We start from the raw sequence: 14210 nt of genomic DNA, 5'->3' as shown, positions 1-14210 counted from the left end.
ATCAGATTCCAGAAGGGAATTTTACATATGAAATGAGAAGTGACTTCAATCTCAAAGTATGTGTAGTTTCATTAGTCAGTGTATATCTGGACCCCATCATTCATCCCCATGTCTGACTGGCTATTATGCTACTACAATATCCTACATATCAATGAAAAAAAATGATTAGTTTCTCCTGCAGCTTCCCTGGTTTGCAGCAGCGGCCGGTGCTGGTCTGTGCCACTACGTTTCTCAATTCCACGAATTCTTGCTGTAAGGCCAGTGTAATTAATTCCTGAAGGACCCCAATTTTTATTAGAAGTGCCAGCCTGCTGCATTTAACACAGGAGAGTTTCTTGAACTTTCTTTGGGTTGACAGTTCATTAATAAGCAGCCTCCTCCACAATCTCTACTGGTTTTTGTTCTCTTGCGCCTTTTCATCAAGCAATCCATTTATTAATCTTGCCATTAATCTCAGCCAACGGGCATTGTATTCCCCAGGCAGCCCTATATTTTTGTCACTGATTTTTAAAAAATTGTTCACCAACCAAAATCACTCAGCTCCAGTTGACAATTCTCCTAGGCCCTATTGGGATGTGGGATCTTTCTGAAATTATTTCATCCTTGCATAAGACTAAGAAAATCCTAATTTTTAGAGGGCTGAGAAACAAGATGAGTGACATAAGTTTACACATATGGGTTAGTAAGTCCCAAATATCTAACTTTATGATTTAGGAATTTTCTCACAGGTTTAAAAAATAGTCCAATACATTCTTAAGGGTCTCTATAAGGAAGTGCCCCAAAGAGAAAATATTTTTAAGGACATTTTCTCAGCTCCCAAAAAGCAAGCTTTCTTAAATACGAGTTATTCTTGCTGTAGGGTCAGTGTAATTAATTCCTGAAGGACCCCAATACACATAGGTATCTTCCTAGTAGGGGCTTAATAAATACTCTTTACTGCCCTGTCCAATATGGTAGCCACTAGTCACATGTGGCTACTGAGCACTTGAAATATGACTAGTGCCACATGTTGAAATAAGATTTTGACTATACTGGATTAAACAGAATATTTCAAAATTAATTTCGCTGTTTCTTTTTTATGTGGCTACTAGCAAATTTAAAATTACATATATGACTTGTATTATGTTTCTGCTGGACAGCACTATTTCTAGAAGTTTTAGGATCTTGAGCAAATTAAGCAAATCAACTCAGCTCTCTGCACCTCAGTTTTCTCATCTGTCTAATGGGAATATTAATCTCAATCAGTCTAACTTTACAGAGATGTTGTAAAACTCTAATAATGGCTCTTTGAGGGCTATACAGCCATAATATTTTAATTTTTCTAATCAATTTTTGCACAGAACTTATTGGTTCTTCATAACAACTTTATGAGGCAGGTATATTTATGATCCCCATTTATCAAAGGAGGACCGGGGCTCAGAGAGGTGCCTACTTGCTGGCTTGCCTGGTGTCCCGACCCCCATCCTGCGCTGCCATGCCCCCTTGAAGATTTCAGACATCATTTGGCCTCTGAGGCTCATCTTCTTGCTACCATTTAAATAACAGTAATAATAATATGATAATAATACAGACAGGAGTCTGGAAGTGAAAGAAAACATATGCAAGGAAGCATCATAACCGACTTTGTCTCCAGAAAGTTGCAAGATGAAAGATGCCCAACACATCCCCTTGAGCTAACTAAGGACAGTGTGCCAAGACCCCAACAAGAATCCCTTTCTTGGTTTTAGTGGCCCTGATAGCCCAGCTTGTAAACCCTCAGAAGGGGAGAGAAGGAGAAGGTGCGATAGGAAGAAGGACCTTCAGAAAATCCCCAAGCTACTAATAGGTTTCCTGAGACCAACAGAAGGATCAGAGCACAGTTTTCACCACATCCTGCCTTCTGTTGGCCAGGCCGCCTCAGCAGCTCAGTCAGTAGGCTTGGCTGGCACAATCTTTCAACTGGAAGTCCATGACAGCAATGACAATAACTGCTGCTGGGGTGAGGACAAAATGTGAACTTGAACTAAAAATACTGGGCCCAGGCATGCTCAGGCTCTGATCTTTTCGGGCAATCAGTCAACACCCAGCTCCCATCATGAAAACCCACACAGAGAGGCAGCACTGGTCAAAGGATATATGGTGTCTGACAAATAGAGCATCTAATTATTAAATAGCCAGTGAAGGTGTCAACCACCTCATTCCCAGAGGAGATCAGATAAGCAGGCGGTTTGACTCAGAGCAACCACAGTGGTCACGTAGGCATTTCAGCCCCCTGTCTAACTCTGTCCGTTCGGAAGTGAACTCTGAAATCGCAAGCTGCCAAAACATATTCCGAAAGTCATGTTGTCCTTTATATTTTTTTTAAGTAGGTCTTTAAAAAAAAAAAAGCCACTTGTTTCCTATGTAAGAAATGTTTGAAGTTGGAGGCAAGAGAGGAAAGAAACTTCTATAACTGGGATTAATGCAAGCTGGAGTAAAATAAAAGGAAGTCAGCCCTAGCAAAGAGGGGAACTTAAAAGGAAATCAGTAGTAGATCATATAGAGTTTGTTTTGGCCTGGACTGCAGTATTACTGAGTTCCTGACCTCCACACAAAAAGAAAGGAAGAAGAAAACCCTCGGCTATTATCTGGACTAGAACTCCTCCACTCTTCAAATACATGTGTAATTCATTTTCATCTTTAAGAGCATTTACTATATTCAGTAGAACAAGGTAGAAAAGATCTTAGCAACATTGGAATGGAACCGTCGAACGTGGTTGAGACTGGAGTAAACCCCAGCCAGATGGTTGCTAGCTGGCAAAGTAAGATCTCTTCTTTTCAATTACAGTTTACATTCAATATTATTCTATATTAGTTTCAAGTGTACAGCATAGTGGTTAGATAATCATATCCTTTACAAAGTGGTCCCTCCAATATTTCAAGTACCCATCTGGCCCCAGACATAGTTATTACAATATTATTGCCTATATTCCCTGTGCTGTACTTTATATCCCTGTAACTACTCTGTAGCTACCAATTTGTCACTATGTAATTCTTAATTCCCTCACCTATTTCCCCCAGCTCCCCTATCCCCCCACAAAGCAGGATCTTGCTGGAAGAAAAGAGTTTGTCCATGGGACGATTTTTTTTTAGCCAAACAAGAAACAGGCAAATATAACTGGCATTCGTGATCAGAACTCGTGTTTCCAGCATTTGCTCTGCCCGACGGTAACAGATAGGTCTCTGACTTGACCTCTACCTGATAACCAAGGCTCATGTACTACTAAGGCTGCAGCCAGACTTCCACACTGCCCTTTTCCTGTGTTCTTCCCTCTGTGGCGCCTTGGAGGCTGCCTGTTGAGAAATTTCTGCCCAGCAGGCCATGGTGAATAATTATTTTACAGTCAATCTCTTGGTATTGTAGTTTCTCTCAAGCTCTCCAGTTAACCAAAGAAAAACCCACTGGGGATTCAACTTCTATTAATAAACACTCGGTCAGCACAAAAGTTGAAGGAATATTGAAAATAGATTTTCCCCTTCCCTGGAGACAAGCCCAATGCAAGCTTTTGGCTTTGATAACACCATGAGCCAACCACCTTGGAAACCATTCCAGACTTTCTGCCTTCATGCCTACCTATGTGGGAAACATACCAGTATTGCCAAATAAAATTTGCACACCACATAAAGTGTACTTGGATACACAAGTGAAAAGAGGCAGTATTGATTGTGATTTTATTTCCTTGGACATGAACTGTCCTCTGATTTATGTCTAAGTCAAAAACTAACTTAAATTGGGGATTGTGAACTTCCCGCTGACCTGGGTTCCCCAAAAACTCTATGGCTGTTAAGGAAGTTTCATTCCCAAGAAAGACAATCTACTGGTAACAGGCTCCACTGTCAACTTCACCATTTGTGAATCAACATTCAATTAAAAAGTCAGCCCTGGCTGGGTGGCTCAGTTGGTTGAGCATCATGCCATACACCAAACGGTTGTGGTCCAGGTGCGTACAAGAGGCAACCGATCGATGTTTCTCTCACTGATTGAATATCAGTGATTCAATTATTGCTTCTTGAATTGCTAAGGGGCAAGAGGAAATATTCTCATTTATATTGGTCGCACCGTTGTTAAAGGAGGATATGCAAACCACATCACAGGGTAAAAGGAAAGAGAAACAACTAGAATGTCTAAAAAAAGAGTGTGCATGGGAATATTTTTCAAACACAGTGCACAGAACCCCTTTTCAAAGTTTCTCTGAGAATCAAGCTGTGCAGTGGACACAGTCAGGGCCTGGGGGTCAGCCACCAGAGGAGGCCAAGGGAGCTTGTGGACGAGAGTTCAAGGGAAGTGAGCAGGAAAGGTCCAGCTAGTTGCTCGTTCTATGTAGAAATCAGAGGGAACATTATATTATACTTAACAAGGGTGGACTTTACCACTGTCTCCCCTCAGGAGAGCGTGGGGTCCAACATTCCCTGGGAACTTGCCTCTGAGCAAATGGAAAGCTGGGCAGCCCTGGGAGCTGACATTCCCTTGGGTCCAGGGATGGGGAGAAAGTCCACTGCCCTGGATTCCTTTAGGTGCCTGGCACTGAACTTCACCATCAGTCACACCCAGTGGTAAAAGCAAAGTTAGAGGAGTCCACAGTTGCAAAGACAGAGCTGCTTTGCCAGTTAGGACTTAAGGAGAAAGTTCAAGTTGGCTCCAACAATACTAGCCAGGGAAAAATAGTGCCCCCAGCCCAGTAAGCGCTTCCTGTTGAAAGGTACTGGTAAACTAATGGATAACGTGTTTCTTCCGTGAGGCCACCTTTGGAGATGCCACCTTTGGAGAGAGAGTGGCACTTAGGGATCAGGGAAGGCAGCAGGGTGGGCGCAGCAGGTAGGAGCACGGATCCGGAGCCTCACCAACCAGATATAAACACCAGCTCTGCCCCTGACTCTGTCGCTGGGCAAATTCACCTCCCAAGGCCTCAGCTTCCTCCTCTGTGAAGTGGGGGGTGATAACCTCAAAGCGATGATACCTCAAAGAGTTGTCATGTGATTAAATAAGTCAACACTTGTAATGTGCTTAGAATGGTGCCTGGGTGAAGTAAGTTTGTATAAAAGCATGGACGGTATCAGGGGAATATTCCAGGTGGAGTGGCCTGGTATCCCTCGGTGATCCAGAGCACAGATGGGCTTTGAAATCAGAGATACTGAGGATCGAATCCCGGTTCTGATTATCACTCACTGTGTGACCCTGGACAAGTTACTTTGACTCTCCAAATCTATTTCCTCCTCAGCAGAATGGAGTTTAGAGCACGCACTTCATGGATTAATCAGAAGAATTGAATGAATGAACTGAGAGTGAAGCGCTCAGCACAATGCCCAGCAGCATGTAGTGAGCATGCACTAATAAACCCTAGGTACTATGTTACAGAGACTCAAGCTTTCACCCAGGTATGACCGCGGGCTTCCCTAAGTGCCAAAATCTAGTTTCATAAGCCTTAGTAACTTTTAGACAAAACTCTACCCACCTTCAATATGTAGCAGGGCAGGAGGGTGGGGAGGGGCAGGGAGAAGGGAAACAATCTCCAATCACTTCCCATAAGTTGTTTGGGGGCATTTTCTATTCACTGCTGTTTACACCAACACACAAATGTATAGCTGTAACCCTTCAGATCCGTTACCTGAGAGAAGAGAGAACTTACCATGTTTCCCTTGTTGTAAAGTTCTCTCCTAACAAGTAGAGAATCCTGAGAATTTCCTCAAAGCAAATTCACGTTATGTACTGCTTATTTAATGTCCATATATGTCCCACTGTTTTTACTTCATGCTGGGAAGGGAGACTAAATCCAAGCCTGGGGAGCACCGCTTTGGGACGATGGGTGGGGAAGAAGCTGGGCAGGCCGCCTCAGAGGGTCAAATGCAACGAGGCAAGCAAAACTCAAGCAAGCCGCTCCCCACAGATCTCAATTTTAGACAGCAAAGCACCCCTGAATATCAAAAATCCAAAAGTAAAGTTATTAAGTGATTAAAGTTATTTTTTGTGCTTTTTCAAACACTGTGTTCCCAAAAGCATTTAAAGAGTTTTTCAAACTTTTTTTAGGAGTAGGAAAGAAGAAAATGACATAACTGCAGTAATGGCGATGCACAGACCCAGTAGTAAAATATCCCTGCACCCGTCCATTCATCATTACTGCCGGGGAAGTATCTGATCTTTTTTTCTTTTTTTTTCAATTAAGCTAAATTAATCCATAGTTTGTCTTGAGACATCAGGCATTGCTACTACAGAGAATTTGTTTAAAAAGCAATTTGTTTAAGTGAACTGTAAGATGTCTAGACAGTGCTCTCTTCTCAAGCCATCCATCCCAGAGAACTGGGGGAAAAGAAGAAAAGGCTTCACATGGTGCACCCACCAGAGTGTCTCTACGAGAAGGGCACACTAAGCAAACACAGGGCTCCCTAGCCGCCAGCAGCTCCAGGAGAAAGACTTCACCTCTTTCAAGGAGAACAAACAGAAGACACCCGGCTCTTAGAGAGAAGACAGCGGCCTCAGCGTAGTGCCAATAAACCTTCTAATAAAAACAACATCCCCAATAAATATTTAACATTTATTAAGTACTTACTCTATATCAGGCAATGCTAAACCTTCAAGATTCTTTTTCATGATACTTAATTATCATTTGGATTCCTGCTTTATTACTTCAGTACCTGAAGACTCCCTTGATCAACAACTGTTTTAATAGCTGGATGGAAATGAGTTACTGAGAATACCGTGGAACACCTGTTTACACAGCTATTTAAACAGCGTATATGGATCACATGTCCTCCGGCTTGAAGTACCTGATCCTTGCAAAATGATTTGAAATCTTGTGACTTCACTGTGGATGGAGCTCCAAAGACTCAAATAGTACAAACTTCGAGGGAACAAAATCTATTCCTACTGGGGTCACAAACTCTGTTTTAGGAGACGTTATTGTTCAGGCAATTTTCTGTAACAGGAGAAAATGGTGTTTTGTGACATTCATATAAAAACGAGAAGCAAGAATTTATAATTATCTATTAGGTTGGCCAAAAAATTCATTTGGTTTTTTTCCATATGATGGCTCTAGTTGCCTTTAACTTCATTTAAAACAATTTTGTTAGGTTGTATTTTGGCAGCTGTCATATCATCATGCGTTTTTTTAAAACTTAACCAAAATTGATGAATTTTTGTGTAGCCATCATAATATTGAAGCTGGAATAAAATAAGCAACACTTATGCTTTATTATTTCAAGAAAGGTAAAAATGGAACTGAAATGCAAAAAAATATTTGTGCAGTATATGGAGAAGGTGCTGTTATTGATCGAACATGTCAAAGGTGGCTTGCAAAGTTTCATGCTGGGGATTTCTCGCTGGACAATGCTCCATGGTTGAGTAGACGAGTTGAAGTTGATAACAATCAAATCGCAATATTAATTGAAAACAAATAATGTTATACCATGCAGGAGAGAGCCGGCACTCTCAAACTATTCAAATCAATAAAGTTATTGGTGAAAATGGAAAATGTGTCTTTTGTTTTACAGAAAAAACCATACAGACTTTTTGGCCAACTCAACAGAAAGAAAAAAATGGATAAGCAGGTATTTCCAAAAGATGAACATGACAAAATTGCTCTATACAGTGGCCAATTGGAAGCTGGACTAGAAAACTGAAAATTGGATGCATAAAATGCAATTCAAGTGACTTTTTCTACTTCCATAGTAATCTCACATTTAGCCCTAAGTCGAAATCCACCCCCAAAGACTCGATTTGGAGAATCGCCATTAAACCAGTGGTTGCGATCATTTTATCCCTGACCCCATTTTTTCCTGTGTGGCTCAGTCCCTCTAATGGGCCCCTTCCTAGTGCCCCACAGGGCGGGTTTATGCTTCAGAGAAAAGAGTAAGAACTGGGCGTAGCTGCGTGTCACTACTGAACCAGACTCCAGTGGCCTCTCAGTCCCCAGCTCCCAGATGGGATCCGGCCCCATCTAAACAGCACCCACTCAGGCATCAGGTCCTCTTCTCCACCTGGGGTGAGGCACCAAGCAGGGCCAAGGAGGGAGAAGCAGGCCAAGACCATCCCATGGGGGCATTCCGGCCGCACTCCCAATGGCTACTGGAGTAATAGCAATGCCACTCTGGCAATGGGCAGAAGCAGCTCTTCAAGCAGAAGGGGAATAACGCCTCCACCCAGTTTTGCTAAAGGGGGAGGATCACAGCAGGGCATGGTTGGGGATTCTGCCTCCATTCCATTGCCCTGACCCTTGGAGGGGAGGCACATAAAGGGCAATGGCAGGCTGGGGGCAGCGCGCTGGGCCGCTGGTGCTGAAGCACTGAACTGCATGTGAGCTTGGAAGGGAGCAAAGGAGGGTGATCAGTTGTGACCTTTCTACCTGAGCAACTGGGTGCGTTTCTTTGCCCCCGTCTGTCTCCAGAGTCCTAAGTCAAAATCGAAAGGACGGAAGGAAAGGAGAGGAGAGGAAATCTCTCTGAAAGGAAAGGAAGGGAAGGGAAGAGAAAGGAAAAGGAACGGAAAAGGGGAAGGAAAAAGAAAAATGAAAAGAAGAAAAGGAGGGGGACAGAGGGGGGAAAAGGAAAAAGAAGAAAACAAAAACAAAACGCGATCTCAAATCCAAGATCCGATTAGATACGCCGGATTTTCCGATTTAAATAAAAGATTTTCAAAGCCCACGCAGCTCAAGCATAGAGAAATGGGAAAGGCTCGGCCCTGTCCTTCCGAGGGACAGGAGAATCAGACCAGTCCTAGGCTCAATTTCGTAAGCACGCCAGGACTTTGGGATGTGCCACCGCGGGCTCAGGAGCGAAGACTCCTTCCCCTCCTCCACCTGTGGGACTGAAGGTCCCCCAGGCGCGGCCATTCCCCCCACCCAGTCTCCCAGGGACAGGCGCTTTTCCTTCCTTCATTACCTCACTACCTCCTTCCCTTGACGTCAGCCCCGGGTCCTGGAGCGGAGGGGAGGGAGGATGGAGATGAGTTTAGGGGCAGTCGGTATCAGGATGGCCACAGCGCGGGGGTGAGGGGTAGGGGTGGTATGTGAGGTAATGCGCGCCCAATCCCCGGCCTCCGAGGCCGCGAGCTGCCGCCTCCCTCCCTGCTCCCCAGCTCCCCGCCAGGCGCGGGCCGGTGTGTGCACCAGTTACTAGGCAACCCTATCGGAGACGCGGGCTGCTGGCCAAGTTCACCCAAAGTTGAAGAATAAATTTGGGGGAGAGTAGGTGGAGGGTGGAGCGAGAGCCGAGAGAAGGCACAAGGTACAGGAAAAAAGCTTCGAAGGAAAAGAAGCTGCCTTCCGCCTCCCGGGAACAGGCGCAGGGCAGGCGCAGGGCTCTGCGTCCACCGGGCTGCAGTCCCACGCACGGTCCCGGGTCCCGCTGCCGCGCGACGCCCGGAGCCGAGAACAGCGCCCGCCGAGCGCAGGCCGCTGGGCGGACTAGGGTGGGGGAAGCTGTTGCCCGAGGGTGCGGCCCCCGAAGTGGTCCCAGAGAGGTCTGGCGGGTTGGCCAGCGGCCGAAGGGGATTTGAGGAGTGAGAACCGCGTGGCAGTGGACTCCGTGTTTAATCTTTGGTCCTGAGGATGCTAAAATCCTTCCAGCAAAGAACCCTTTTAAAAAGTAACTTTTCAAAGCGCCTCTCTTTCTTGTTCCGTTCCAAACAGTAACCGCGCTCGCTTATATTCAAAATAAGAACCAGGAAACGAGATCTACTTCTTTTCATCAGAGCTTGGAGATCTGTTTTACTTTGCTCTGAGGAGCTGGGTGGGCTAAAAGCATCGTTTGCCTCCCGCGCCCTGCACGCCCTGCATAGGACATTCCCGTGCTCCCGGGGACCCAGACGTGGTGCCGAGCGCCCTCCTACCTGCTGTAGGGCGTCCTCAGCAGCAGGGCCTGGCTGCCTGTGCAGCTGTCGGTGGGGGTGTGGCAGCCGTAGACTGGGGGTGGCACGGAGTACTGCTGCTCGCCTGCGGAGAGCCGGGGAGGGCGGAGTGAGCGCGCCCCAGGGGCTCAGGGGTGCGGGGCGGCGGGCGGGGACGGGGAAAGGGCACCCTGCACCGGGCTCGAAGGCTAAGCTGGGGGCAATGGAGCCTGGATGCCTGGCGTGCAGAGAGGAGTCGTCCAGATGGGAATGAGCTAAGCTTCCCACTTTACATTGGCTTAGAAGTCCCTGCCTAATACACCGAAAAGACCCTCGGGACATTCTTAGACTTGGTTGAGTGGAGCAGGGCAACATACTTTGGGGGGAGGGGATCTTTTCTTTTAAAATGAGAGACTGGTCTAATTATTTCTAAAAATCCCTTTAGATGTCCTCTTCTCCCCTCCCCAATTTGCTGTAGGTTGGAAATTCATTGGGAGAGGTGGCGTGAAAGAAGGGGAGGAGGACCCCACAGCATTCCTGCCTGCTTACCCAGCGAGCCCTGCTGGCCCATGGGGTCCTCGTGCTTGAAGGAGTGGTTGGGGAACTGCGCCGCGTGGTGCGAGGGCGTGTGGCCGTAGCTGGGCGTTCCGTCGAAGGTGACTGTGCTGTATCCTGCGGGAGCGGCAGAGAGAAGCACAGCGTCAACGAGGAGACGCGGACGGTGGGTCTGAACCGGAGCCCGTGCACAGGAGCTCCCGGCCCCCCATTCCGGTCCCCAGCGGAGGGCTCTGCTGGCCCACCGGCCTCGAGGATTTTCGGCGGGAAGAGGGACCTAGGCCCCGAGGTGTGACCTCAGGACCAGCTCCACGCCCTATGTCAAGTAACACCCGGGCCTCCCCGCCGGTTCCCAATCTTTACGCCCTTGCCTTCCACCGTGTCGGCTGCTTCTGGACCGAACCTCTCGCAAGGAAATATGAAAACCGCCAACCACTCGGCGGAGAAAATTTTCTCCCCCAAAACCAGACACAGCGGCTCTCGCGCAGGGGCAGCGCCAGCGAGCGAAATGAATCTGCTCGGCTGACCCCGCGCTGACTCGGAGCCGTAAATCAGGGGCTCGCGCACCAACTTTCATTAATTACTCGGAGCCAGTTGAACGGCATGGGCTTTAAATGGGAAGAGTAATTACCGAGTAATGTTATCTGTCTGAGGCTGAGCGACCCGACACCAGGACACCCCGGGTCCTCGGGATAGCGAGTGAGGGGAAAAAGAAGGGGCCCTGCCCACTGGGCACGCAGGCCTTGACCCTGCGTCCTCCTCGTCCTCCTCCTCCTTCCCCTCTGCCTGGACCCACACCGCGCTCGGCGGGTCCGACTCTGACGAGGACTGAGGGGACTAATTTCCTCGAGCCCCAGGCCTGACACTGTATCTCAACATCACAGCAGGGCGCGGGTCCTCTGCCTCAGTTTCCCTTTCAAGAAATCGAAGGCAATACCGTCTGTGTTCTTCCCTACCTCTCCGAAGGTAAGAAAAAGTAATAATAATGTGGTTTATCGGTTGAAAAAATGTAGTCTCCTTCTATGATTATTGTTATTAACTTGCTTTAAACATATGTCCCTCCAGCCTCTGGAAAAAATGTTGCAGCCTCTGGGGAAAAAGTATCCTACCGCCAAGAGACGAATCAGTCCTGGGCCGCTGAACTCAGTAGAAGGGTCCCCTCCTATCTCAGGAGTCTCTGGCCTGAGGTCCAAGCCAAGTGATAAATGAGATTGGCCCAGACACTCACATTGGCTCCCCGTTGGACCACCGGGCTGGGTCACTGCGCTGAGTCACCAGACTCCACTCAATTCTTGGGACTGAGGTCAAACAGCCCTCATCCCCCCCCCCCCCCCCCCCCGCCCCGTCCCCCTGCCCCACGATCCCTCTGCAACAAGTGTCCCAGAAGACTTAGGCTAGACAGAAAAAGGAGGCCACTACCCTCATCTTTGAAACAGAACCCCTGAAACAGAAACAGAGCTTCCATGGGGCCCACTCCAGGGAATGTGGTTTGTCAGAGGAGGAGGAAGGATTCGGGCAGGTCTTAATTACCGAATTGTACAGAGCAAGCTAAGTCCCCGGCACCAATTGGGGTCACAGGACGACAACTGAAGAAGCCACCAGCTTCTACAATTTGCATGACCCCAGAGGCCTCCATTTCTCGCCTGCTAAGTGGGCAAAGATAACCCCCGCCCCCATAGCTGTCAGGCGAGGGTGAGCACGCTTGGGCTTCCAGGCACTTCCTTTTGGGAGCGGACGCCGGGCTCTGTTAGAGGCCTATCGATCAGCTTACAAACGAAATTTGGCTCCGAGCACCCAATTTTGCACAGCGAAGGCCGAAATTTGAAAGGAAAACTTTTTAAATAAAAAGAAGAAACAGAAGCGACAAAGAAATTCCCTCTTGACCAACCCTTCTCCATTCCTGAGCCGTAGAGTAAGCAGCGGCCCTGGCGCACTGTGCTGTCTTCGGAGGCAGGACCTGCGGCTGCCGGTTAGCAGCAAAGCCACGGGTTGCGGGCTGCGACGTCGTCTTTGCGCACGCCGAGGCTCCCCAGGGCCCCTCCCAGACAGGACACGCACACCCCGGTGGACAGGGGCCGGCTTCCTACCCCCTCCTTGAGCTTCCCCGGGAGGGGCAGTGTTTCCTGAAAGCTTGGGCCCGGGAGGGAGGACTCTTTTAATTAGAAGCCTATCTGACGCGGGACTGATTAGAGCGCGCTGTCCAGAGGCTTCGCGCTAGGCCTGTCGAGCAGAGCACGGGGACAGGGCACGGGGGAGGGACAGCTGCCGGCAGAAAGGGGCAGCGTCTTCTAAGGCTCCTTGTACAGCTTGTACAGGTCGTAGAGGAAGAAGCTCCAGCATCCAAGGTAGTGCCTTTCCCACGGTTAGTCAGGGCCCGGGAAGGGAGTGCAACCTTGACCGCGCCAGGAGGCAAGACGTTCTGCGTCTCCCTCCCCCGCCCGCCGCGGCTGAGGAGCCCAGGAACCACTCGACCACGCCAGCGTCCTCCCCTTCCCACCCTCAGCCCCGCCAGGGAGCTGAGGGGTGCAGTGGGACAGCAGGCTCAGCCAGGAAGGGAGTCAGGTTAGAAAGCTGATATTGATGATACCGCAGCTACTGAAGGATAAGGGTGAAATCGGTCCCACAATGAAATACCCTTTCCAATGCGATCCAAGGAGAGCGCCCTTGGCTCTTGGGCCAAGCCAGTCTCCTCAGGGACCTTAGGGTGGCTGGTGATGCCAAGGCCTCCTCTTGCGCTATGGATAGGTGCTCCAGTGGGGTTTGGGGAATGGGCCTCACTGACAAGCCATTTTCCCTTCTCCAAACCCCGGCACTTAATCTGGGGCTACTTAATCTGGGGCTACCCAAGTCTTTACACCACTTCTGCCTTGGCAACCACTCATGCACTGACTACAGTGGGTTCTGGTGCCCATCCCGTGAGATGGAAGAACCCATGTCAAAAGTGGGCCCAGATCCCTGGAAAAGCAGGTAAAAAATGGCCTAGAATCGTGCCAGCTCAAACCTAACCGTTTGCACACACGTAACCGTTTAGAACTTAAATTTCCTTATCCAAAAATAAGGGGGACCCCCCCGCAGTCAGGCTGCCAGCTTCAGGTAAAGGCTGAAGTGCATAGTCTTAATATTCAATCCCCAGTGTCTGGCATGAGTAGGTGTTCAATAAATGTTTGTGTAACTAATGTTTAGAAGTAAGGTTAAGACATGGGCTATAAATGTTTTTTTATAGGAAAAACACATTCAGGGAATAGGGAAAAAACAAATGAGTCTTGATGCCTGGGGGGGGTGGGCGGCGTTGAGAGGGTGCCAGAAATTGTCTTCTCTTGTGGGCCGTGGCCAGGCTACCCTATTTGGGGACAGTTTGGCCTGGGGCTGCAGATGGCCATTCCCACACTTTGGGAAAGGAGCTGATGCCCTGGCTTCCCTCAGCCCGAGCCTCCCACCAGTCCCTTCATTCCTGGAAGAGCCGCAGAAACCCCGGAAGTCAAGTGAATAAACCCGGAATCTCCAGGCCTCGAGGCCAACAGCAGAGCTGAAGCTGGAACAGCTTCTGACATCCCACCCCAGCTCCCAGCTGCCAAGTGAGTCCCGAGAGCTGAGCCAGTGACCCATTTACATTTTCACTGAGAGAAAAAACCTAAGCCCTCAGACAGAACTGGACTTATAGGCAGTGCCCCCTCCCGTCCTGAGGTCAGCCCTCCACTGGGCTCTTCCTCAGGGTGGGGACGAGGGAACTTCTTCACCTTTTAGTCCTGGTGTCCAGCTCTCAAACCTCTTTCTCTTTGGCAGCCAGCCTGTCTACCATACTAGTGCCCACTGGCTAGGA

General features: G+C 48.6%; 1 protein-coding gene across 2 annotated transcripts in view; it reads right to left on the bottom strand.

Moving 5' to 3' along the window:
* The window catches only part of WT1 (WT1 transcription factor), a 43277-nt gene extending 30989 nt beyond the window's left edge, over window positions 1–12288 (bottom strand). For both annotated transcript variants that reach the window (XM_054586231.1, XM_054586232.1), the window contains exons 1-3: window positions 12279–12288; window positions 10385–10507; window positions 9839–9941 (exon numbers count right to left, since the gene is read on the bottom strand). In XM_054586231.1, coding sequence (XP_054442206.1) covers window positions 9839–9941; window positions 10385–10507; window positions 12279–12288 — 236 coding nt within the window. The remainder of the gene's footprint in view (window positions 1–9838; window positions 9942–10384; window positions 10508–12278) is intronic.
* Window positions 12289–14210: the final 1922 nt, after the last annotated feature.

Source organism: Pteronotus mesoamericanus, unplaced genomic scaffold (genome assembly GCF_021234165.1).
Source record: "Pteronotus mesoamericanus isolate MK-2021 breed Mesoamerican mustached bat unplaced genomic scaffold, CSHL_Meso_final contig_90, whole genome shotgun sequence".
NCBI lineage: Eukaryota > Metazoa > Chordata > Mammalia > Chiroptera > Mormoopidae > Pteronotus > Pteronotus mesoamericanus.
This window is presented reverse-complemented; position numbering and strand designations above follow the sequence as displayed.